This window comes from Bos mutus, chromosome 9 (genome assembly GCF_027580195.1).
Source record: "Bos mutus isolate GX-2022 chromosome 9, NWIPB_WYAK_1.1, whole genome shotgun sequence".
Lineage (NCBI taxonomy): Eukaryota > Metazoa > Chordata > Mammalia > Artiodactyla > Bovidae > Bos > Bos mutus.
Window position 1 is genome coordinate 10,132,812 of NC_091625.1, and position 27,842 is coordinate 10,160,653.

The window sequence follows — 27,842 nt, forward strand, 5'->3', positions numbered from 1 at the left end:
TTGAAACATGTAAAATATCATGTATGAAACGAGATGCCAGTCCAGGTTCGATGCACGATACTGGATGCTTGGGGCTAGTGCACTGGGACGACCCAGAGGGATGGTATGGGGAGGGAGGAGGGAGGAGGGTTCAGGATGGGGAACACATGTATACCTGTGGTGGATTCATGTTGATATTTGGCAAAACTAATACAATTATGTAAAGTTTAAAAATTAAATAAAATAAAAAAAAAAAAAAAAAAAGAACCTGCCTGCCAACACAGGTAGATGTAAGAGAGTACCCTTACATCTCTTATGTAAGGGTTCGATCCCTGGGTGTGGAAGATCCCCTGGGGAAGGCAATGGCAACCCACTCCACTATTTTTGCCTGGAGAATCCCATGGACAGAAGAGCCTGTTGGGCTGCAGTCCACAGGGTCACAAAGAGTCCGACTCAACTGAAGCTACTTAGCACACATGCATGCCGGGCTTCCTGGAACGGACGCACTGGTGCAGAAAAGAAATCCAGCCTCAGGGTAGAATGCTACTGTGACAACACCGGGCAAGAGAACAGGGCCCTCCTCTGGAGGTGCGTGCCCCCCACAACCTGAGCCGTCCCCTCTCCTGCCAGCAAGGTTAAGAGATGTTCCTTCTAAAAACTCAAAATAAACCTTGTCTATTCCAGTACTCCTTGTATAGACCTATATACTTCAGTAAAATTGGATGCTTACTGAAAACATAAATATAATTAATTCATTGCCAACAACCCTGCTAATCCTTATTTGGATATCAAAAAGGAAAAGTGTATATAAAATCAAATGTATAAGATGTGGAAGCAACCTAAGTGCCCATCAACAGATGACTGGATAAAGATGTGGTACATAAACACAATGGAATACTACTCAACCAGAAAAAGAGTGGAAACTTGCCATTTGCAGCAACATGGATGGGCTTGGAGGATACTCTCTTAAGTGAAATAAGTCAGACTGAGGAAGACAAATACTCTATGACATCACTTAAATGTAGAATCTAAGAAATACAACAAACTAACAGAAAAAGAAGCAGACCCACAGATACAGAGAACGAGCTAGTGGTTCCCAGTGGGGCGGGGGACGTGGGGGGCAGGATAGAGGTGAGGGGGTGGGAGGGTCTAAGACTGGCTACAGCACGTATGTACAGCATGGAGAATACAGCTATTTGTAATAACTGTAAATGGAGTAATTTAGTTTTGTAAATGCACTTTAAAAATTGTAATAAAAGTTTTTTAAAGGCATTAGTAACTGAAAAATGAAAAAAATCAAATATATTGTTAGGTTTACAGAAAACTTTCACAAATCAGCATGCTAATGTATTTCAATGTACTAAGTGGTTTCCCCCTTTGAAATCTGCTCTTTTTGCTTGCATTTCAAGAGTCCTGAGGTCTTTAATGGCAGACAACACCTCACTCACCTCTGCACTGTATGCCCAGTCTATAAAGGAAGTGTTTGTCCAACTGCACAGCTCACTTAGTTCAGGCACCTGGAGCGCCAACCCACACCTGATGGCTACGCTCAGTAGTCCACCAGCCTTTGCCTGTAACAGACAGACTTTGATACAAAGAAGCTAACCCACACTCAGGAAAAAGTTATAAACTAATACTGCAAACTGAAAGCATTAAAGAAATGAATACAGTCTCAGAATACATCTTATGGTGCTGTGTGCGTGCATGCATGCGCATGCGTGTGTGTGTGTGCAGGGTGGGGATTCTGGGGGCCATATACTGGATTTTTAAATCCCTTCCATCAGTCACTGCATGGGAGACGCAAAGTTCCCTATGGCTGTGCCCTTGGCTGTGCTCAACCTATTTTCCTGAACGAGCACTGACCCTAAAGACCTCTATTCTGGTTTCCTCAGTACTATGAGTATGTGAGGAAATTAAAATTCTTTCATTGTTTCTTAATTTTTCTATATAAAAACCAACTACCCATCTCCCATTTTTCTCAGAGAGAATAATTGGGAAAAGAGGTCCCCCAAACACTCAGATATTCTTAAAAGATGTTGTTAATGGCAACTCACTCCAGTATTCTTGCCTGGAGAATCCTGTGGACAGAGGAGCCTGGAGGGCTGCTGTCCATAGGGTAGCACAGAGTCGGACACGAATGAAGCGACTTAGCAGCAGCAGCAGCAGTTTCAGCATCAGGTTTAATATTCTGGGACATTAAAGAGCTCCCCTGTCACACATAGCAGTGTCTTAAAGTGAGTTCTAAGATAGACACACAATCCTCCTTTCCCCCTAGACAATGAGATGTAAACTTTCTTTTCACAGAAATGGAATATAATAAAATCCTGTCTGTCTTCTTACTCTTCAATCCTGTCCCTTTTCTATTCAACATCCTCTGGGTTTCTTTCCCAGGATTTAATTAACATCTAATGTTATTCCAGAAAGGGAACATAGAAACTTACAGAGATACACAGATACAAGAAAATTGAACAGAGGTGACTAATAACTAATAGCTTCCCTATATACCAGCAAATACCATGGAAAATAACATTGCTGTAGCAAGATCAAGTAACTAATGCTAGGCGTAAACTCACTGAGCAAAGAGCAGGAACCAAATGAAGAAAATCACAACCTTTACCAAGGGTCAGAAATGATGTGAAAGACAGCAGAGGCTGCGGCAGACACTGCTGGCTGCCTGCTCAATGCCTACTCTCTCCTCTTCCTTACTGGCTGAGCTTGCAGCCACTTACAGTCAGCAGGGACTGGTCTTCTCCACTCCCTTGCCAAACATGACTGAGGAGAGGGCGACCCTCTTCCAAGAGCAAGAATAAATCCTAACTTATCAGTGATTACTCTGAATGTTGGCAGTTCCAGTCAGCAGAAGGGCACTGGGGGCTGGGCTGCTTGTGGGCAAGGTTTTCCCACTCCTAGGGAATTCAGCACAGAGCCATGTCTGGATGTGATGGCTGGAACTGCAGCAGCCATGTCATAACTGGTAGGAAAAGAGCTGGAACACAAAGCTGACATTCTGAGCATGCAGAGAGATGGGGCCCTGGGCCCCTGATAACACCACTGAATCTCTAAGTCAGCCTGAACCCTGCCCTCCATCTGGACTTCCTGATATGGACTTACACGTTGGCTGTGTAAGTCAGTTCCTTCTCTGGTCCTTACAAACAACTGGGGAAATCCACCATGCGTGACTTTGAGTCGGGGAGGGCCAGGGGACATCCTCCTTGGGGAGTTAGTCCCAGAAGCTGGAGGTACTGGTCATCACTGTGCAAGATTCATATTCACTCAGACATAATTCACCAGAAAGTGGGAACTTTACCATGCTTTTGGCAAAGTCTTTGACAAAATGGTCTCTTAACAGCAGGTTTGGGATTATAATTTTTTTCACCAATTAATAAGGCACTAGAGTACTATGATGATCAATACAGCAAAGTACCTCATGACAAATTGTAATTTCCCAAATAAAGAGTATTTATGAGAATTTCAATTTTTAAAAAAGCTTCACAGTTAGAAGCAGTGGATTAGAGATGCATACTGAACTGAACTGAATAGCAATTAAAAATACATCTTTTTCTGTGTTACAACACAGAAAAATAGAAAAAAATATATTCCATAATGCCATTTAAAATACTGCACACAAAGCACTATATATAAAGACACATACAGAGGAAACAACCCACAGCACGTATCCTAGAATAGATGCCTGAAGATAAGGATAAAAGGAAATACACACAGGGCAGGGAGACACGTAGGAAGATGCTGATAGCAGGTCAGACCTGAGAAGTAAGATCAGCTCCACCTCTGTACCTGGAATCTAAGGAAAAGAAAAAAAATTGCTGATTCTCTTGGTAGAAAGCATATTCAGAATATGTGACAAATAAATAAAAGAGAAACACGGAGGGAAGTCTCTAATCTTACAGAAGCAATTAAGGACTCCTGGAAAATATTTACTTTATTTATTTGGCTATGTGGGATTTCTAGCTGAAGCATGTGAACTCAGTTGCAGCATGTAGGCGCTAGTTCCCTGACCAGGGATTGAACCCGAGCCCCCTGAACTGGAAGCCCCCTGAACTGGGAACAAGACTGGAACTGGTCCAGTCTTGGCCACTGGACCATCAGAGAAGTCCCCCAGAAAATATTAAAAAGGAAGATTATGATAAGACATTCCCTAGAATAGTAAGTAGACTCTTTGTAGCCTCAGTAAAAGGTTATTTTACAAAGTTATCATGACCAATCTTTACTTTGGTGGAAAGTAAAAATATAGGTGAGTCTTGAAAGGTAACCTAATTCAGAAAGTCTAAAACACAACAAAATACACAGGCTGTTTACTCACACAAGATTCACAGCAAGGGTTATTTAAATAGGGTTTTATTTACTGACTGTTAAGTCTTTAACTTGAGAGAAGAGTATTGGAAAAGCAAATGGATAAAGAAACAAGAAGCAACATTATGCTGTTTACAACTGATACACTTCAAACATAAGAAGAGATTCAGGATGAAATTGAAGGATGGAAAAAGGAATATCATGCAAAGAGTCTGCATATGATAGCTATTGTGGCTATACTCATATCAGATAAAATAGCTTTCAAGACAAAGAGATTACCAGCAATAATGAGGGACAGTTCATAATGATGAAAGGGTCAGTTCATCAAGAAAAAAATAAATCTGAAGTTGTGGGCACCAAATAACATAGCTTCAAAATAGATGAAAGAAAAATAAATGTAAAAGGAGAAAGAAAAATTCACCATGAAAATCAGAAATGTTAACAAGAACATTAACTATCAGTAGGGATACAGAGAATTTAAACAGCGCTTGACAAACTGATGTGTATAAACTCTATGCCCAGCAACATCAGAGTAAACATTCTTTTAAGGCACACGTGGAACAAGCATGAAAACAGCTGTAGCTTGAATACAAAGCAAATCTCGATACATTCCAGTTGAGTGAAACTAGACTACGCTTTCAGACCACAAAGAATTGAACTAGAAATCAGAACCAAAGATTATAACAAACCTAAGTATTCAGAAATTAAGTAACATGCTTTGAATTATTTGTAAAAGTATAGAAACTATATGAAAAAATAAATCAGTGGAAACTAGAAAATATTTGAAATGTACAATATGAAAGCACAGCAGCAAAATTTGTGGGATGCAGTGCTTAGAGTGACGGGTGTAACTTTACGCAGACATTAGAAAAGGAGATAGAAAAATTAAAGATCTAAGCTTTCATTTCAGTACCTTTTTTTAAAAGAAGAAAAAATCAAAACCAAAGGAAGGAAGGAAATAAGAGAGCAAAATGAAACCAAAGCAACAAAAACTTAACTAGAGATAGGCGAAAGAGAAAAAGCAGAGTGAAAAAGTGGATCCGTGAAGCCTCCCCTCCACATTCAAATCTGTTTCAGCACGAGTTAGCTGTGTGGCCTCAGGCCATAGGTAAGGCTCTCTGTGCTTCTTTCCACCCATTTAAATAGACATGGTAACATTTTAGTGGCATCTTATAGGGCTATGACTCTGGAGCGTAGGTGAGTACGTAGGTGAGGAGCATAGGGTGTAGCTATCACCATACTGCTCAGGGACAGAGTCTCCAGCCTTAGCCTGGACACTGGGACCCCTCAACAAAGAAATCCTTTGCTTACATGTTTAAGAAGCAAAAGACATTTAGTTTCTAGGAAAAACTGTACCAAGTAAATTTCACAAGTCCAGGCCTGGAATAAGGGATGCCCTTCCTTCTGTGTTTCAGGACAAGTTTCATCTCTGATGATGTTTGAGGTCAGCCTTGGATGTGAACATGAACAAGAATCAAGGCATTTAAAATCACATCTAGACAGACCTGGAGAAGCAACCAGTCGTTGGCAGCCCAGTCCAGTGTTCTTGCCTGGAAAATCCCATGGACAGAGGAGCCTGGCAGGCTACAATCCATGGAGTCACAGAGAGTTGGACACCACTTAGAGACTGAGCACCCACGTACCAGACAGGCCTCACCAGAAACCACTCTTCCATGGAAAACAACTCAGAAGACCTTGAATTATTTTATCTGTGTGTGTCCTCATGAAATGTGTAATACTTTGTGTGCTGTTTTTAAACATACATGAATGGCGTTACGGAATAGATTTTTTCCATCATTTTCTCTTTGCTGTACCATCATTTTCTCTCTGCTGTACCATATTTTTAAGATCTACTTATGTTGCTCTGTGCACCTAAAGTGTCTCTCAGTCCTGGATTTTTTAGCTCTACTAGTAGCATATGATAATATTTTTCAGAGATGGGACAGAAACCCAAACTAACTTATTAAAACCCCTAACAGGTAACATCAAAAAGAAAAAAATTATTAAGAATAAACCTAACCAAGGAAGCAAAATATTTATACACTGAAAACCATAAAACCCTGCTGAAAGAAATTAGAGAAGGCATAAAAAAATGAAATGATATTCTGTGTTCATGGGTTCAAAGACAATATTGTCAAGATACCAATACTACCCAAGGCAATATGCAAATTCAACACCATCCCTATCAAAACTCCAATGGTTTTTGCAGAAATAGAAAGATCCATCCTAAAATTCACATGGAATCTTAAGGGAACCCAAACAGTCCAAAAAAACCTTGAAAAAGAAAGTTGAAGGACCCACACTTCCTGATTTTAACACTTGCTAGAAATCAACAATAACTGAAACAGAATAGAACTGGCAAAAGACAAACATACTGACTAGCTGAGTAGAACAAAGAGCCTAGAAATAAATGGCCACGTATATATGGTCAAATGACCTTATACAAGGGTGTCAGGACCATCAACGAGGAAACGACAGTCCTTTCAGCAATGGTGCTGGGGAAAGCTAGATACCATATGCAAAAGATAATATGTAATACTGTGTACAAAAATTAAGGATGTTTGTTTCTTGGCAGGAAAGCTATGACACGCCTAGACAGCGTGTTGAAAAGCAGAGACATTACTCTGCTAACAAAGGTCCATATAGTCAAGGCTATGGTCTTCCCAGTAGTCACGTATGGATGTGAGAGCTGGACCATAAAGAAGGCTGAGCACTGAAGAACTGATGCCTTTGAACTGTGGAGCTGAAGACTCCTGAGAGTCCCTAGGACAGCAAGGAGATCAAACGAGTCAATCTTGAGGGAAATCAATCCTGAATACTCATTGGAAGGACTGATGCTGAAGTTGGAACTCCAGTATTTTGGTCATCTGATACAAACAGCTGACTCACTGAAAAGTCCTTGATGCTGGGAAAGACTGAGGGCAGAAGGAGAAGAGGGCATCAGAGGATGAGATGGCTGGATGGCATCAACGATGCAATGGACATGAACTTGGACAAATTTCAGGAAATGGTGAGGGACAGACTGGGCAGGCATGCTGCAGTCCATGGAGTCTCAAAGAGTTGGGACACGACTGGGCAACTGAATAACAACAACAAAATCAACATTAATCACCCAAACAAAACAGCTAAAATTATGCAACTGTTAGGGAAAACCTCATGACATTGAATTTGTCAACAATCTCTTGGACAGGACACCAAAAGCACAGGCAACAAAAGAAAAAATAGATAAACTGAACTCCATCAAAATTTAAAACTTTGGGGCATCACAGGGCACTATCAATGAAATTTTAAAAAGCACGCTTCATGCTCAGGGCTGGTGCACTGGGATGACCCTGAGGGATGGGATGGGGAGGGAGGTGGGAGGGGGCTTCAGGATGGGGGACACATGTACACCCATGGCTGATTCATGTCAATGTATGGCAAACCCACTACAATACTGTAAAGTAATTAGCCTCCAATTAAAATAAATTGATTAAAAATAAAAAAGCACCCGTCAAAATGGGACAACATATTTGCAAATCACATATCTGATATAGACTACTATCCAGAATATATAAAGAACTTCTAAAACTCAACAAAAACAAAGAAAACCAAACCAAACAACCTAACTGAAAAATGGGCAAAGGACATGAACAGACAGTTCTTCAAAAAAGGTGTACAAATAGTATAAGCATAAGAAAAGATGGTCAGCATCACTAATTACTGCTGCTGCTGCTAAGTCGCTTCAGTCGTGTCCGACTCTGTGCGACCCCATAGACGGCAGCTCACCAGGCTCCCCCAACCCTGGGATTTTCCAGGCAAGAACACTGGAGCGGGTTGCCATTGCCTTCTCCAGTTGGAAATGCAAACCAAAACCACAAAGAGATACCGCCTCACAACCCTTAGATGGTTATTATAAACAATAAACAACAATAGCTGGAAAAACAGTCTGGCAGCTTCTCAGAATTTTGAGCACAGAAATACCATGTGACCCAGCAATTCCACTTCTGTATATGTACGCAGCAAAGAACTGAAAGCAGACACTCAAGCATACATTTGCATACCAACGTTCAAAGCAGCATTCACAGCAGCCCAAAGGACGAAACAACCCAGGATCCATTGGCGGTGGAATGCATAAACAAAACACAGTCTATACATATAGTGAAAGAGTTTTCAATCTTAAAGAAGAATGGAGTTTTGATACAACGTAGATCAACTTTGGAGATACTAAGTGAAGGAAGTGAGATAGAAAAGAACAAATGGTATATGATTCTCCCTTACACTAAGCACCTGAAATAGTGTAACTCATAGAGACAGAAAGTAGATTATAGGTTATGAAGGACTGGAGGAGGGAACAGACGGGAAGCCACTGTTTAAAGGGCACTGAGTTTCAGCTTGGATGAAGACAAAGTTCTGGAGATGGAGAGGGAGATGGTTGCACAGCAGAGTGGATACACTTAAATGCCCTTGAACTACACACTTAAAAATGGTTAAAGTGGTAAATTTCATGGAATATATATTTTACCAGAATACAAATTACAGTAAGTATACTCAATTTTTGTTTCTCCCCCGCAGCCCTTCACAAAGAGGGAAGAAAGACCTAACAAGAAGCAGAGAAGAGGCATTTATTTTTAAATCTCACTGGAATTTAACCCAAAGACAACAGGTTTTCAGAGGAAAACTGGACTGCTGTAAAACCCCAAATCATCACCTGGAGAAACCACAAACGTTGTCAGTCTGATTTTATCTTAATTTTTTGTGGGTGTTTTTAAAATTAATTTTTGTTGGAGTATAGTTGATTTACATGTTGTGCTAGTTACTGCTGTACAACAAAGGGGATCAGTTATACAGTTCTTTCTACATATACCCAGTCTTGTTTAGATTCTATTCCCGTATAGGCGTTACTGAGCACTGAATAGAGTTCCCTGTGCTATACAGTAGGTTCTCATTACGTTTTTGTTTTAACATCTTTTTTTAAAACCCCTCAACAGAGGGGAAAAGGCAAGGCGGGAACAGGTTTAAAAAAAATCACAAACCCTGTCTTTTCAGTATGTATAGCAGGGGTCACGGGCACGAAGCCAAGGGTCAGGGGATGAGGCCCAGCCCCAGCTCTGGGGAACGGGGAGGCGGGGGTGCCTGAGCATCCCAGCAAAGCAAGGCTGCAGCTCCCCGCAGAGAGATGTCCCAAGGACGTCTGCAGCACTTTCACCAGTGAGAACAGATGCAATGGAAGAACTTTCCAAAGTTACAAAAATATCCCCAAACTGTCACCCGACCTTTAAAAATGACACTGGCATTTTAGTCTTGCAATACCGAGTTTATCTAGATGATCACGTGTCCACACGTGGACCCTGGAGGCTGGCCGCTGGGACCACACAGCGGGGGCAGCCAGGGGCAGGTGGATCCTGTCTTCTGCCCCCTCTCCCCGCTCCTGGGACCAGACCCCAGGGAGAGCAGGTGTCCAGCCCGGCAGGGAAGCTGCCCTTCTGACCCACAGGTATCTCCCTCACCGAATCCTCACAGTTGGACACATCAGCCCCAGACCCGCCGCCATACAGCTGACCCTCGTTTGTAAAAAGGGCGTTGTGGTTCCTAACTTCAGACACGTGATGAGAAGGAACCATCTCAACACCGAGAGGGGGCGCCCAGCACACAGAGAAGCATGAACACCCCTGCGAGGTTAAGGCCGGAGGGCTTGGGCTCAGCTGGGTGTGGAGCCCACAGTTTCCAGTTCCTAACTTCATGCTCCTCTCACCAGAACAACCGTTTTCAGACTGGGCGTGCCTGGGCCCTGGATGTCTATAAAGATTCTCATGGACCATGTGAGCACAGACAGCTTTAAGGGGACACATCTCAGCCTCTTGGCAACTCTCCATATGCTCCCCCGAACTGACCTCTTGGATGGAGTGGTCAGTCCTGCCTTTCATCTTGCTTTGTCCCAACTGCCCTGCTCCAGCTTCAGTAGCTTCAGTCGTGTCGGACTCTTTGCGACCCTATAGACTGTAGCCCACCAGGCTCCTCTGTCCATGGGATTCTCCAGGAGTGGGTTTCCATGCCCTCCTCCAGGGGATCTTCCCGACCTAGGGATCAAACCCACTTCTCTTACATCTCCTGCATTGCAAGAGGGTTCTTTACCACCAGTGCCAGCCGGGAAATCCCATATCCATCCCAGATCATATTAAATATATTGTCTCACTGTGATCAAACCTCCAAGACCAAACACAGATGATCAGAAATACTGCTGTCTTTATTAAGAAAGTTCCTCTCTCTAATGAGTGGGTAACCTCATCCTTTTAGAAGACAGAACCTTCCTAATTAGCTTTTTCAACAAAATTGAAGAACTAATGTTATCAATAGATTATTAAAATCATTTCTGCTAAGAGATCAACATAGTGTCTTTGGCTTAGAGCTCGCGGGTTCAAAAAATTGGAGAACACTGCGGGAAGAAAATGCTTTGCATCATAGTTATTTTATGGAAACAAGTGTGACCTAAAGGGAACCAAACTTATGCTAAACCTCATCTCTTTCCAGCAAAAAGTAATACTCTCGATGACACAGAGTATGCACCCTTAGCAACAAAATGCTTCATCTATGTCTGTAAGAAATCAAGTTCCAAGAAATGTAGCTTTTATACTTAATAGTTAATTATCCAACTTTGCAACATTTATGTTGTTTTGATAACTTGATTACTGCTACTAAATATACCGTTGAAAGTGAAAGTGTTAGTTGCTCAGTCGTGTCCGACTCTTTGTGACTCCATGGACTGTAGCCCGCCAGGCTCCTCTGTCCATGGAATTCTCCAGGCAAGAATATTGGAGTGGGTAGCCAGTCTCTTCAGGGGGTCTTCCCAACCCAGGGATCAAACCCGGGTCTCCCACATTACAGGCAGACTCTTTACCATCTGAACCATCAGGGAAGCATACTGTTAATTCAAACATAAACGTGTTTTTTAATTGAAGTAGGAGATCCAACCAGTCCATTCTGAAGGAGATCAGCCCTGGGATTTCTTTGGAGGGAATGACGCTGAAGCTGAAACTCCAGCACTTTGGCCACCTCATGCGAAGAGTTGACTCATTGGAAAAGACTCTGATGCTGGGAGGGATTGGGGGCAGGAGGAGAAAGGGACGACAGAGGATGAGATGGCTGGATGGCATCACCGACTCAATGGACATGGGTTTGGGTGGACTCTGGGAGTTGGTGATGGACAGGGAGGCCTGGTGTGCTGCGATTCATGGGGTCGCAAAGAGTCGGACACGACTGAGCGACTGAACTGAACTGAACTGATAGTTGATTTACAACATTATACTAGTTTCAAGTGTACAACATAGTGATTCAATATGAAAAGTGATTCAATATGTAAATCACATGCTTTGCAACAATTTTACATGATTTTTAAAATGTAGTCATCAACTTGAAAATATCCTAGAAGGTATGCAGTTTTATCAAATTCTTTTAGGCGTTATATGAGCAGAAAATGCCAAGGACCCCTGGGGGTGGCCACACTTCAGGGTCTGTGGAGAAAGAACAGGGAGAGGAAAGAACTGTGTGCCTCCGCACAGCCCAGGGACTTGCGGATGGAAGGACACACGGACACACACACACACGTGCTTTCTCTCTCCCACTGCTGCCTCTTCCTCAAGACGGCAGGAAATGGGCTTTAAAATGCTTTTATTTATGAAAATGTAAGCAGTATTTTAGAAACAAGAAGGCGGTTCAGGGTGGACCTCCCAGTCGGTGCCAGGTGGCAGACGCCCCAGCGGTCCAGTCTAGGCTGGAGGGCCCAGGACGGGAGAGTCTGTCAGACTGGAGCCTCCCTGCTGCCTCGGCCAACTGGTGTGGGAGAGACCCATACGCTGAACCTTCCCATCCAGCAAGCGACCTTAAAAATCAAGCAATTGCTTCTAATCATGTGCTTTAACAGAGACAACCATAATTCCAAAAGATACACACACCCCGGTGTTCACAACAGCACTATTTACAACAGCCAAGACATGGAAACAACCAGGATGTCCATAGACAGAGGAATGGATAGTGAAGCTATGGTCCAGATATGCAGTGGGGTATTACTCAGCCACAAAAAGGGACAAAATGGTACCATTTGCAGAGACGTGGGCAGACCTCGAGACTGTCATACAGAGTGAAGTAGACCAGAAAGAGAAAAACATATCATATATTAATTCATATATGTGGAATCTAGGAAAATGGTTCAGAAGAGCCCACGTGCAAAGCAGAAATTGAGACCCAGACATAGAGAACAAACATACGGACAATAAAGGGGAGAGGGGGGCGGGATGAACCGGGAGACTGGGGTAGGTGTATACACACTACTTTATAAAACAGATTAACTAATGGGGACCTGCTCAGTGCTCTGTGGCGACCTAAATGGGAAGGAAATCAGTAAAGGGGGGTGCAGTATTTGTATATGTATAACTGATTCCCTTTGCTGAACAGCGGAAACTAACACAATGCAGTAAAGCACCTATATTCCGGTAAAAAAAAATTTAAAAAATAGATTCATTTCATTCCTACTAAGCTGCCCTCTTCTTTGTAACAGACTATCTCCTTGATTCATTCATTGGTGCTAGAAAGAATCTATTATGCGATGCATCTCAGGTCCACACCAGGGGCAAGGGCTGCGAAGGTTATAGACAGTCACACCCAAGAGCTGCAGGAAGCTGCATGTATGTCCTCCTCTGAGACCCATGCACCCAACCTGCAAGCTCTCACCCGGTCCCTAACCAGCTCCACACCCACGAAGAACACTGTGCTACCTCCTTCTAGCCTAAAACCTCCTTATGATGCTTTTTACTTTCTCACATCTTGCTTCCTCCAGGACTCCTTATAGACGCTCAGTTGTGTTCGACTCTTTGCGACCCCATGGACTAAGCCTACCAGGCTCCTCCCTCCATGGGATCCTCCAGGCAAGAGTACTGGAGTGGGTTGCCATTTCCTTCTCCGTGGGATCTTCCTGACCCAGGGATTGAACCCAGGTGTCCCGAATTCCAGGCAGATGCTTTAACCTCTGAGCCACCAGGGAAGCTCCTTATAGACAAGCCCTGTTTAACTTGTGTCTTTCTCATTGTCCTAACCCAGTGGTGTAATTCAAATCACCAATCTACCGGTTCCTCCTGGCATGGACTAATTTGGGAAAGTCCTGTACCTTTGCCCCATCCTCCTCTCCAGGCTTCCAGAAGCACAGTCTAGGTTTCAGGAGCAGAGGACTCAGAGGCATCTCCCCAAGCGAGACAGCGCAGCTCCCTGGAGGACCCATCACCTGGGCAGTCACTAGTAGAGAAGCAGGGAAAAGAACATTTATAACCCTCCTCTGTTCAGTATTTCTTGGAGCCATCGGAGGAGGCAGGCAAACCTCTCAGATGTCCCATGACCCCAGGTGATGAGGCTGGACTTGAACCTGGGGCCGTTTAAGCCGCAAGCTCCCACCTGAGCCCCTCACCAGCCTCCCACCTCTCATGTGTGAGAAGTAGGTCAGACACCGTGTGGGCTCGCAGTACCCCCCACACCCTCTCCTTGCTCTCAAGCATCCATGGGGATGCCTGGCTACAGACTAAGGTTCCTGGTTCTCTCTCCCCAGCTCTCCTTCTTTGCACTGAAAGCTCTCAGAGTCAGAGCAGGAGCCAATTTTTCTTCCAGTTACTACTTAGAAGGGCTCAGTATAACCCTAGTCACACGAACAAACTTCAAGGCGGTGGTCCGGCAATCTCTGCTTCCAGAAATAGCTTCCTTTGGGGACGGACTCCCTTAGCTCCAACGTTTCCTACAATCCACTCCTTCATTCAGTAGGTATTGAATGAACACTTACAATATGCTGGGCACTAGAGACACAGCAGTGAACAGAAGAAACTACCTACCTTGACAGAGTTTAAATTCTAGTAGGAGAGCAGTGAACTTCAACACTGATGTTAGCTGCTAAGACGAATCACGACCATCTACATTAATGATTCCTTGGTACAACCAGATGTGCATTATATATCTACAATTTTTCTATTGATCTAGTATCTACCTTACCCAAGTTCTTCTTAAAAAATTAAAGATTAAAGATTTGCCTGCAGGGGGATCTAAAAAGCACACGTGAAAAAGTAAAGGCGTGCCCCTCACCCTGCTGTGTAGCACTTCCAAATTCACAGACGGGTTCAAACGCGGTTCCCTCTGCCCCCTCCCCTGCCAGACCCCCTCCATCCTTTAGATGTCAGCTTAAATGTCGCTTCCTCCACAGCCACAAGTACAACTCACGACTGCATCAGGGGCTTCTGCTGTACACGCCCAGGCACCTGTGCTTTTCTCAGCAGGCTCTGATATTAGCATACAGATTAGGTCCAGAGGCTTAAATGAAGAGGGCAGGGGTACTCTGTGTTCACAGGAGGGCTCCATCCTGCTGTAATTAACACAGAGTCTGGCACATAGGTGTGCAACTAACACTTGTTAAGTAGGAGAGAAGGATACTGATTTGTTCCTTTCAAACATCTTCTAAACATGGTCATGTTTAAGCTGAGCTGGGCACAAGGAATCTGGTGGAGTGATACACTATTGAGGATAATTTAGATCAGGGAGATCTCAGTGGAGAATGTTCGGTGTTTAGCATGTGCAACTTTCACTAGACAGATGAAGATGCAATTGACAAATACCTACCATGCAAACTGCAGTAAGGACAGTCTTAGATACTGTATGTAACTTGTTGCTGTTTGTTGTTTGGTAACCAAGTTGGGTCCGATTTTTTTGCAACCCCGTGGACTGTAGCCCACCAGGCTCCTCTGTCCATGGGATTCCCCAGGCAAGAATACTGGAGTGGGTTGCCATTTCCTTCTCCAGGGGATCTTTCCAACTCAGGGATTGAACCCACATCTCCTACAATGGCAGGTGGATTCTTTACCACTGAGCCACCAGGTACTGTCTCCACTGACAGAGGAGATGGACAGAGGGAGAAAAAAAACTACTGAGTTTTCAGTTATTTGGGGGAAAAGACCATATAATCTGACTTGGGGTAAGGAGCATGTCCACCCTTCCCTTAGCTCAGCCATCCTCAAGATTTTCCTAGCATGCAGAAATTCACAATTTACTAATTTTGTGTTTAATCCAGAGAAATTTCTAGTCCCAAAAGAACCAAACAGGACAATCAACAAACCTCCCACCCACAAGGGAGGAGGCAGGCGAGCCGGGTGGTGTGGCCAGCATAACCAGACCAATGGCTCCAACAAGCTCATCCTGTGCTCCAGGGGCAGCTGCCCCAGCGCCCCTCCGCCTGCCACCCATGTCAGCGTCAGCTCAGATTCGCTGAGGTCCCCAGCTCCTCTCCTCCACCCCGATGGTAAGGCACCCAGCCCACTGGAAACAATCCAGTATCACCCCCATTTCCATTCCATCCTGAAATGTATTCTTCCCTTCACTCTGTCCACTCTGACATGCTCAGCAGATTACCATTGCTGATGTATGTACATCAATCGAGGAAAAAAGTTAATGCTGCATTTTCTTGCAGAAATTAACTATTTAAAAAATTATTATTATTATTTTGGGTTGTGCCCCACAGCTTGTGGGATCTTAGCTCCCTGACCAAGAATCAAACCCACGCCCCCTGCATTGGAAGCATGGAGTCTTACTCACTGGACCACCAGGGGAGTTTCCCAGAAGTTAATTCTTACTTGTTCCCAGGAGTGGACAGTTCAAAAACATAAATGACTTCAGGTTATTATGCTTATTTAGCAGTTTTCAGCTGACTTGAAAAAAGAGTCTAAAAGTCAAATGGTCCCTTAGTGAAATAGTGAGGAGATGACGTTTTCATAAATCCAAGTTACATCAGGAAGAAAAGGGCAAGAGAGAAAATCACAAGTTGATACAGCCAAGAAGACAGACCTATACGTATAACTGAGTCACTCTGCTGTACCCCTGAAAGGAACACAACATTGTAAACCAACTCTGCCTCAATAAAGAATAAATTTAATAAAAGGAAGACAGATCTGCCCGAGTTCAAGTATGGCAGCAGCTAGAATAATATGAGAGACTTCTGCCGGTCAGAGGCTTTACTCATAGCCATGGATGACACACACCCATCGGATGGTACAGGTTAGTAAGATGGGCTGCACGGTACCCAGAGGGCAGGCTCCAGACCCGGTCAGGAGATCTTGTCTCAGACAGCTGCTTGACCCTTTAGGTGACTTCCTGCTATGGCAGCGCACCTATAAAATGGAGATACTGATTACACTGATCAGGGTTATGACCATCTTAGATTCAGGTTGCATTTTTAAAAATCCCTGTATTCATCAAAGAATGGTGTTCACACCTAAATATCAGCACTATAATGGGGGCCACTGGGGGCCATACTAGAACCTACCCAGCAGCTGTCATGATGATCAAATGAGTGAATCACGTAACACCCTAAATGTGGCCCTTGGGCCATAGTAAGTGCTCATTTTGCTTGTATCCATGATAAGGAGTATTTTACATGTTTATTTCCAAGTTGTACACAAAAATTACCTGGTAGGAACAATGGAGTATTTCAGTGTATTTCTATGAATTGGAAATCTATTGTAAACCTACCTACTTACCAGCCTACCTACTTACCAATGGATTGGTATGACAATTTTGTGTTTCAGGGGGAAAACTTGAGAACGATGTAAAACCTAAACTGCATGCTTCAACAGCACTACAAATCAAATACAAATAATGTTATCTTAATTTATGCAGACCAAGCAAATAGTTCATCAGAGTCCGGAAGGTCTGAGTAAACATATCTGAATATTATTAAATTCTGTCCTGAAAAACCCACTATTAGAGTAGCACCTGGAATAGTTAATAAATAAGGCTGTTGACTTTGGTTCTCCTATTCTGCTTTTGCAGCACGCCTTCAAAGCAATTACTATTCCATTACTGTTCACACAAGAGAAAATTTACTAGCCTGCAATTTAGAGGTAAGTGGGGTAGACAGAAGAAAGTGGAGTCACCCACCAGGATCCAAGAAGCTGTAGACAACAGTCTAAATGCTTAAAAGACACACATTCATTGCCACACACAATAACCCGGACTTGTCTTCATGTCTATTCATGAGAAAGAATAATCAGTGGAAAGCAGGTTGGAGGAAGAAGGAAGATGGAAAAAAGACAACAGGAAGAAGGGAGAAGGCCTTTGAAACCTGAGGAGTTATTTCTGATCCATTAAAATATCAAGATCCAGATGAAAACTGCTGGTGTCCAAGGAAAAACTCTGTCAAAAATGAGCCACAGTTCAAGTACCATACATCCAGGGAAAGTAAAGAAAATGTACAGATTTAACACTGATAGACTAGGAAAGCTGTCCATCCTTCTAGACATCCATTTCGCCAAATTCTCACATTTGATCAGACTCACAGCGTGACTATTAACATGCTCTTGGGAGGGAAGAAATAACACATGAGGGGCGTGTTTCGGGTAAAATCATCTTTGGATGGTGCTCTCTAAAAGCATCTTTGAGGTTTCTTCACTTCGAAAAGATAATCAGTCTACACTAACTGTGTCAAGGGGAAATGGAAAGGGAGCTCTCCTGTCTCCTTCCGGGAAATACATTCGTAATCTATTATTTAGGGGAGAAAGTGCCAAACTCTGTAAATCTCAATATTCTTTGGATTATGGCTCCAATGAGCTGCACGTAAAGGGTGGAACGTGTAACTAAATTATCAGAAAAGGGCAGGGTAAACTCACCTCCCCCACTCCCAGCCCCTGCCCAGCACACAAACAGCTTAACTGCACTCAAGACAACATCCAAAGGACCTCTCTAGTTCACTACTTGCCAGAAACATCTTCCAAATGCAATCTCATTAACTGAGACCTTTCCTGAGCCTGTAACCGGTTTCGAAGTCAGCTTGTCTTCCAGCCTCATCTCATTAAACTGAAAGTTAAATTTTTAAAAGTTCTTTCCTTGCTTGGAAAGTGATACTTTTTAACTTTTTGTTTCAACTGGTTTCCCCAAGGTGGAAAGCAACTTCATCTGAAAAGCGGCCTCTTTAAACTCAAGAAACTCTGGAAGGTTTTCTAGCAGAGGACAGAAATCTGATCAATAGTGTTATTGAAAAAATGTGACCAGCTACAGTCCCATTTGTTTGTGGCTGTTGCTTCTGTGAAAGCCGGGCAAATCCTTAGCAAATAAGCTTTTCCGGAGAGCTAGATGGATGGGGTGTGCAGGTCGCAGGCAGCTAGGATTACCTGAGAGCCACAGTGCAAACTCCTATCAAGGCCACGAGAAGAGGCCACTGGGAACCAGATAACTCCAAGCACCTCCATCTCTGATGGGCAGCTCAGCTTTGGCCACAATTCACACAGCTTCCTTTGCAAATGGATTTTGGCTGTTAAATGTAGGGTTGTCTGATGCAAATATTTCTTTCCTGGCCGCACAGCTCAGTTGAAAGGGGAGCCTGAAAATTGGCTGGCTGGCTAGCTGGATGGGAGAAGAAAGCTCAATTCCAGCTAAGCTACCACGGAGGATTAATTGCTCCAGAGTGCCTGTTGTGCTTTAAATTTAATTTGGAAACCTTTCATCTTTTACTTTCCTTCATTGGCAGCCAATGCTTAGAGAGCTAATTTGTACCTGGTTCATTTTCCTCCTTTTATCTTATCTACGTTAACATCAACCATGGAAATGAGAAGCACCATGAATAAAAGATGAAGCTTGCCTCGGGACATTCTTTCCTGAGGTACTGTGAATTACTTAAAAACTAATTTGTGTGTGCACCATAGAAAGGGCTGAGATGTATGCCGGGCCCTCCAGCATCCCTGATCAGCATCTTCCCTTCCCCCAAGGAGTTATAGTGTTTAGATGTCTTAACTGGTCCTACCTTTTTGCCAAGACAGCAATGTCTAGACTGCAGTACATGTGAAATCATTAATCTAGGACTGGTGGAGGGTAGGACATCCCATTAATATACAAGACTAAGGATGCATAATTTCCCCTAATCTGACTTTTTAGAAAGTTCAATCTTGCTTGCCATGCAAATAAAAGAATGTGCTGTAATAAAGAAAACTTAATGTCTCAACATACATGCCTGGTGAACAGAGAGAGATGCCTTTTTTGGTTCAAAAACGTTATGTTGGGGGAGGGGTGGTGGGCGAGGAAGGGATTAGTACTAAAATTCCTGCCTGGGAGGAACCCCGAGAAGCTACAGGACTTAAATTCTAAGTGTATCATGCATATTATGCTTTAAAAAAAAATCCCTTCTGTTGTGTAGTATACTTGGCACCTCTCCATAAATAAGAGACACACATGTTCGTAAGTTTATTTTGAATATTTCATTACTTCCAACCATACAAAACATTAGTATCTTAAAAGTTTAGCATTTTTTTTTCCCTATATAGTTTCCTCTCGGCTGACACTTTTTTTTTGTCCCCATCCTCTCCTCTTTATCTTCTCTTTTTCTTTTCCCCAATGGAGCAATGAAAAAACCTCTTGCTGTTTCATATCCACCACGAACAAGACTTCTTTCAGTTTGGGAAGCATCAATGAAAGACTGTGTTCTGGGCCATTTCTCTGGCCAACTCCTCCCTTCAGTCCAGCGCCTCACACCAGCGGGCTGGAAGGGGGGAGCAACTGAGACTCACTGCCCTTCACAGCCCATTCGCCTAAAAGGTTAATTAATAAAAATGTGCACTGTTTTGCTTACCCAAGACTACACATTTTCACAAGCAGAGCAACTTCCAAGTTGTATAAGAAGAAAAAAGACTTTGGGGGTTAAAATGACGGTATTCTGAAACATAAGGGTCTTGGCTTCAGAATACAAACCATGTCTTTTGGGGGCAAGAATATGCAGGCAGAATCATGATAAAACCCAACTTAAAAAATCAGCTGATATTTCGAATCTTGGATATAATGAAGACCATAATATACAATGACAAGCTAATTGATTTCTTCAGAATAAATACAGGAAGAAAGCCCTCCATCGTGAAAGCATGGAAGAGAGAGAGGAGAGCAATTACTGGTCCTTTTATTCAAGAAGCAAGAGAGGATGCACAGAAATGAAAGCAACAATTGCCCCCAAGAAATGGATTTTTAAAGCCACACAGGCAGAAAAATGAAGCTGGAGAGACACCGAATAGCTCTATCCTGAGGTTATGAAAGCCAAATTGAGATATTAGGATGAAAGCATGGGACGTTTGTGATTTCTGTGAAGAGTGTTTTAAGTCGCTTCAGTCCTGTCCGACTCCGTGCGATCCTGTGGACTGTAGCCCGCCAGGTTCCTCTGTCCATGGGATGCTCCAGGCAAAAATACTGGAGTGGGTTGCCATGCCCTCCTCCAGGGGATCTTCCTGGCCCAGGGATCAAATCCGCCTCTCTTATGCCTCCAGCATTGGCAGGCGGGATCTTTATCACTAGCACCACCGGGGGATGTCTAGACATACAGATCGACCAGTTTACTTAGGGAAAGGGAAGGGATGATGGAGTCTCAGAGTCAGGATGTCGGGGATTTGGGGAAGAGGAAGGCAACAGTCCCAAGGCATGTCAAAAAGTCCAAGGTCATTTCCCGCTATATTTGTGGAGGAGGAACAAGAAAACTGTCAAAACCAGGCAACTCAGCCTCATTTGTAGAACGCACACGCATGCGCACACACTCAGGCTGCAAAGCACCAGCCTCAGGGACGAACACCTGTTCCAACCCGGTGCCTGCTGGCTTTGTGCAGCTCTGGGCTCCAAGGGACACTGTGCCATCCCAGCACCAGCGGGCCAGGCTGCGCTGGGGACCTCATGGCGAGGACCAAGCAGCAATGGCCGGTGCAAAAGTGGCCAAAGAGGGGCCTCGAGAAGGGACAGGAGAAGGAACCCGGCAGTCCTGCTGATAACCTCGGGCTGTGAAAAAACAGAACCACAGGGCAGTCCCAAACTTAGTTGGCAGAGGGATTCCTCGAAAAGGAGGTCATCTTTAGAGTCAAGAAGGGCCTTTGTGGGGTACAGGGAGAGATGGTGGGGAAGAACTCCCTAGAAGTCAGTGTTTTCACTAGTAACCATTTCCAGCCCACCAAACTGTAACAGGGAAATGGGTGTCTGGCTGATTATTAGTCACCATCTTCAGCGTCCTCCTGATATGGCTCTAGACTCAGAATCACACCTGCGTGCACTGAAAAGGCCGTCAGAGACCACCTAGCCTGCCCCCAGGACGCAGAACCCCTCTCCTTGCAGCCCAGCCTCTCGGGGCTCCATCCTCAGGCCGGCCAGAGCCCAGTTTCTAGAAATCCTCCAGGAGCCTCACAGCTGCACCACCGCTTCAGCCCAATAGCGGGGCCGGTGAGTGAGTGAGTGAGTGAGTGAGTGAGTGAGTGAGTGTGTGTGTGTGTGTGTGTGTGTCTGTGTGTTGTGGGGGAAGGAGGGGGAAGCAAAGCTCCCGCCAGACTCTCTCCAGGAGACCCGGAGGTCCTCCCACCCTCCTCCAACCCCGGGGGATCAGCGAGAGCTGCGGCGCTGCGCCCGGAGTCCCGAGTGGACGCGCGGGGAAGGGCAGCCGTGGCAGGACCAGCCCGAGGGGTGTCCTCCCGCCCGCCCGGGCCTGCCGCTACCTCCTGGAAGAGCTCCAGACTGTAGGTGTTGTCGTCGTCGGCGAAGAAGAGCACGCCGGGCTGCGCGCGCTGGTGCCCGTGCCTCTGGCGCAGCCAGGCGAGGCCTGCGTTGCGCTGCTCGGTAGCGCGCGGCAGCCCGGGCCGCTTGTAGCGCCGGGGCGTGGGGACGTGCAGGTGAGTGCTGGGCAGCCCCGCGCGCGCCAGGAAGCGGCTCACCAGCTCGCTGCGCGCCGCCGCGTCCTCCACCAGGATCCAGTGCAGCTGCGCCACCTGGCGGAACGTGTTGGCCAGGCGGGTCAGCTCGGCCTTCTGCACCGGGCGGCTGTAGGTGGGCGTGATGGCATAGATGGTAGGCAGCGGCGGCTCGGGCGGCGGCGGCGGCGGCCGCGGCCACGATTCGTTGCGTGGCTCCCGGCCGCGCCCCGGGCCGCCCCGGCGTAGCGGGAGCCGGGCGCCCCCGCGGCCCCCGGAGTAGGGCGCGAAGTAGGGGCGCGGGGTGAGCGGGGGCGTGGGCCTGCGCGTGTCCACGTCGAGCATGATGATGACGATCAGGATCCAGGGCAGGAGGATGAAGAAGCGGCTGAACAGCACAGACTTCATGGTGCGCTCTCCCCCGACCTCTCCGACGCCCCGAGCGGGGCTGAGCCGGGGGACCCCAGCGCGCAGTTTGGACGGTGCTGGCGTCCGCGCTCAGGAAGCCGCGGCCGGCGCGCACTCCATGGGGCGGCGGGGCGCTGCGGGGGCGCGGAGCCGGGCGTGCGGGGTCCTCGCAGGTGGCGGGGAGCTCGGGCTTGTAGGGCGTGCAGGCAGGCGGGCTGGCGGGGAGGTCCCTACTCCGGGTAGTCGGCGGGAAGCGGGACTCGGTCCAGCCGCGCGCGCCTCCGGCCCCGGAGTTGTGCGGGGCGCGGGGAAGGTGGTGATCCAACCGCGCTCTTTCCGAAGCGTGGGAGCTAGGAGCCGTCCCGCGGCGCCGCAAGCAAAGGGACTCCAGCCGTGGGTCCCTGGTGCGCTCTCTGGGTGAGGAGACAGGCGTGGGAGACAGGCGACGAGCGCTCTCCTTCGTTACATCCCAGCCGAGGCGACGAGCACCGGAAGCGAAGCTTGGGATGTCTTGCGCCCAGCTCGGTTCGCGCGCCGCCGCGGAAGCCTGTGCCCGGGTCTCTTCGCTCAGCGCTGCTCTCCGTAGAACCTCTCCGGGCTCCGGCAGCAAGATCCCAAAGCCTGGAAAGAAAGAAAAAGCGAGGGGGCGGGGGCGCTGCAGACTCCAGCGTCGCCCCCAGCCCCCAGTCCTGTGGGGAGACAGCAGCGCTGCTACTGGCGGCGTGGGGCTGCGTGGGGAGGCGGGAAGGCGGCCGGGCGAGCCGACTCCGGAGGCGGCTGCCGCACCGCCGAGTGGGAGCGGGAGGAGGGTCCCCGTCGGGCGCCGCGGCCTCGGGGAGGGGCTGGATGCTCGCTCGCTCGCTCGCTCCCCCGACCTCCGCGCTTTTAGCTTTCTGAAATGCGGCAAGGTCTTTGGAGACCAGCCAGGAAAACACAGGCACGTGCCGAAAACGCGGGAGACTTCGGGTGGGGAGTGAGAGGAGAGGGGCGGCGGGAGAGGGCAAGGCGTAGGATACCTTCTCTGGCGCCCGGCGCGGGCTTTGTGTGCTGGGGGTGGACCGCACCGCGCAGACAAGAAGCGCTTTCCCCGAAAGGCAGAGATCATGGACATCCCCGAGGAACAGAGGGGTGCCCCTATGGGTGTTTGACTAGTCAGATGGCCCAGAAGAAAGGATCTATCCGAACCTTTGCTGCCTGGCTGCAGTTAGATCATTGAGGGATAATTCCTAAAACTCCAGCTGAGTTAGCAGGTTTAACTTATTTTCCTTCTGTACTCTGGGTCACAGTTCCTCACAGTCGGCTGCCACCGGAATGATTTCGTTTGACCCTCTCGGCGATCCTTTCGATGAGGCCTGGGAAGTAGAATCACCTTCATTTTCTGGATGAGGAAGCTGGAACTCAGAGTTGGCAATGATCTCGCCGAGGTCAGTGGCGATGGCCCAGCGGAAAGGAGACGTAGGTGCCCGGAGTCTAGCCGGTGGCTTCGGCCTGCAAAAGCCACTCTCGGCACAGCCCCCCGGCGGGCGGCCCTCCTGGCGGTAAACATGGTGCATTCGGAACCAAACGGAGTGTTCGGTGACATGTGGAACCATGACAGCGTCTGGAAGACGCGAGTAGACGCAGGCTCTTGGTTTGGGTGTTTGCTATCTAGCGGACCCGCTGGCTGAGCCTCTGGCTGCCTGCGATGGGGCAGATGAAAGCGGGATCGTGCTCCCTGGGCACGTGCAAGGGAGGTGCTCGCAGAGCGGCAGCAAAGACTTTCCCCAGCCTGTGATAAATAATTTCTGAGCCCATCTTCCCTCGCTGTCTGTCTTCCTCAGTCGTCTTCACAAATAAACCCCGGCGATCGCGCTCTGAGTGTCCGCACGGGGAATGAATGCTCTGGGACAGATGCTCGCGTGTCCAGCGGCTCTGAGGCTCCTGGTTTCTCAGCTCTGTCCTGGCTGCTCCAGCCTGGCTTCCGGTCTTGGCGCGTCCTGAATTTCCCTAATTTACAGCCCAGAGTCTGAAGCCCGAGAGTGAAATGTATAATAATAACCCCACACGCCGCCCTCACTAGGGATCACCTCTTCCACCTTCCAGTATCAGCTACTAGCTCATACTTTAAATCACAATTTAGATCAGTGCCTTCAAACATAGGAAACAATGAATCCTTCAGACTCCTTCCTATGGTCGCCGATAGCTTAGCGGGCAAGTCACGCCCCGGGGTGCGCCTGGGGAAGTCAGGGTCAGCATTTTGGGGGAGGCAAGGGAGGACGGTTGGGAAGGGTAATCGGTGGAGGCGTTTCTCGAAGCAGCACACACACCTGCCCACCCTGCAAAGATGACTGAAGTCTCTTTCATCCTGTTGGAATTTTTACATGTAGTTGAAGAGAAACGCCTCGTGTGTTACCTGAGTAAAACTGAAGTGGTCACAGAATTGAACTTAAAAGCATCACTAAACTTCATAAGTAGGGACCTTGGTTATTCCCTCTGAACCTTGAAACCTATTTCCTGATTGCTTCTTTTCCAGCAACCAGGACTGCTCAGAGAAGAAACACTTGCAAAATCATCACCTTTTGGAATTTATTTTGAGATTTTGACTGGGGCCCAGGATTCACAGATGTATAACACAACCCTTAACCAGCACACAGGGGGTCTGTGCATCTTTTCTGTTACCCTTAGTCAGCATTTCCCCCAGGTGTACCTCACTCACTCATCTGCTGGGAACATGATGGTTCTTGGAGTAGACCCGGGTTTTATCCCCAGCTGGGTTGGTTGGGCAACTTTAGAAAGTCAATGAGCTTTTCAGAGTCTGTGTCCTCATCTGGAAAAAAATGGACTTAATAGAACACACTCCATCAAAATCTTGTAAGGATTAAATAGGATATGTTAGGTAAAGTATTTTGCAGAGCAGCTGGCAACATATAAGTAGTCAGTAAATGGTATTTAAATACAGGTTAACACTTTCTCAAAGGAATGTCTTACACCAGGGGATCTACATGATCATCATAACAATGCCTCAAAATAGGGCCCCACCTGAGGAGACAATAATGTGTGTGGTAGAGCCTTCTCCAATTGGTGTAGAGAGGGGAAGAAAGAGGAAGTGAACTCCCAGTACACGATGCCCCTATCACACAGTAAGAATGACATGATTCCAAGTGACATTTATCTCAAGTGAAAATGCCATTCAGTGACTCAAAAATGTGGACCTACATCTTTCATGATCAAATGTTGGCAAAGATACAAAGATATAAAAATGAAGAATGTCCATTTGAAGCCAAAAATCAGGATAGAATACTACTACGTGCAAAAATATATTATGCTTTAAAAATATTGAGAGAATTTATCAGGGCACCAGAATGGAAACAGCTTCTTTAAATGGAAGCATGAACAAAATATTTTTCTGAAGCATAATCACTGATAGCTATGGTACATTCCCATAATGTTTATGATACTCTTACATAAAACAGTTTAAACGTGATCTGTGGCTGCTAATGAAGGTTGGTAAAGTCACTAGAGTAATGAAAATAATTACCTAACTCAGAGCTTCTGTACAACCTCTTGGTGTTTATTTTCATCTAATCTCTCTAATTATTTGTGTAACAAAGTGAGCATTGCTTCATCTGTACTAATGAAGCCTTGGATCGTTGGCATCAGCTGCTGTGTTTCAGCATTCAGCTGTTGTTCTCAAGTAAACAAAGGTTAAAAAAAAACCTCATCTGGGGAGTTAACAAAAAACATATTTGCAGAATCACTAAACGTTTACATTTTGCTTTGATGAGTAATATGCAACTGTTACTTTGGCACCAGAAAGACTGCAACCCGATTAGAGCTCTGTATGGAGCTGATCCCATTTGACTTTTGAGCCTATGATACTGCTACTGTGAAAAATTAACCTTCACAAGAACATTTGGGTACATCCTTGATATTCTTAAGTGGGAAGGAGATCAAGAAAAAAAAATCTATATGCAATTAAATACTTGTCAATATCTGTATGATAATATAGGTATGCAAAGCAGATTGTAAAAGGAATCAACTAACTCGTGGGAGGAATAATGTAATGGGAATGTATTGATAATCAATACCCACCTCATGTGAACGTAAATATTTTCTGTTATGATATCAGATACAATTATGTGGAAGAACAATGTCAAAATAAATAATTTAGATAGTCCCAAATTCCAGGGATACATGACAATTTCATTGATAACTGTCAGAAAAATGATACCCAAACCACAAATTAAATGGCTCATTTGTTTTATTTTCATGTATCTGGATCCTTTCCAACCATCAATTTTGTCTTAGAATTGTTCTAAACTTTAATGCTTCCTTAAAATTTTAGATATTTGGAGCTATTATATACAAAATGTGACATTACAGGAGTTTGACAGTAAAACTCTATTTTTATAGGTTGGTTTGAAATCAAGTTTATTCAGTAAAAGTTTTCTTGAAAATTAGAAATTGGCAATTGAGCCTAACAATTTTATTGAAAAAAATTTCATTTAGTTTGAATAATAACTGAAGATAAAACATGCCAGTGTTCCTCCTTTTCTCTTTGTTAGTGAATTAGGATGCACACACACACAAAAATGCATAAAGGCATATTATCATCCTTTATATCTCTTCCCTCACTATCTTAAATATTGGCATTTACATTAAAATATTAACTTGTTAGAAAAAGGACTTTACTGTAAAACTACGTAATCTACCTTTCATAGTTTTCATGAGAATCAAAGGAAATAATGTTGATAAAAGTATTTTAAACACTGTAGAGTCGTTTATACGTGTAAAATGGAAGAGAGACGTGAAACAAGATTGGCCGTGAGTTGATGCTGAAACTGGGATATTACACATGGGAGCTACTAATATTATTGGACCTACCTATGCATGTTCCAAATTTTCCATAATTAAAGGTTAAACTACGTTAGTGATTGTATATCACCATTTGTTTACCAAGATGGGACTGTTGGACCAGAAGCTGGGTGGGTAGTTTATTCTATATCACATGAATCAGTCTCTTAGTCCTGAGATTGGTCAGTCAGTTAAACAGTTATGTCCTATTTCAGGAGGCAATGGTGTGGGTGGAAGTTGTGGGGTGGGGACATCTAAATTAGGCCTTTACGTAATGTGGGTAACAGTCATTTAATAATGGGCATTTCTATGGAAACAAACAAAGGTTAATGATTAGAATAAACTTAGTGTTTGAGTCCATTAAAGGACTCAGGGCAGTCAGTTGAGAACTTTTTAGATGTTGGGCTTGAAGCATCTTTATTTTACTTTTTAAAAAAAGATGTATTTATGTATTTAGGCTCTGGTGGGTCTTCATTGATGAGTACGGGCTCTCTCTAGTTGCAAAGAGTAGCAGCTTATCTTGGTTGTGGCGTGCGGGCCTTCACTGTGGTGGTTTCTCTTGTTGGGGAGCAGAGGCTCTAGGCTCGCAGGCTTCAGTCGTGCTGGCTTCCAGGCTCT

The 27,842-nt window shown here is 45.4% G+C and overlaps 1 protein-coding gene across 1 annotated transcript in view; it reads right to left on the reverse strand.

The window, feature by feature from the left end:
• B3GAT2 (beta-1,3-glucuronyltransferase 2) overlaps nucleotides 1-22,391 on the reverse strand; it is a 98,581-nt gene extending 76,190 nt beyond the window's left edge. Inside the window, exon 1 of the mRNA XM_070376183.1 lies at nucleotides 21,792-22,391. Coding sequence (XP_070232284.1) covers nucleotides 21,792-22,391 — 600 coding nt within the window. The remainder of the gene's footprint in view (nucleotides 1-21,791) is intronic.
• Nucleotides 22,392-27,842: the final 5,451 nt, after the last annotated feature.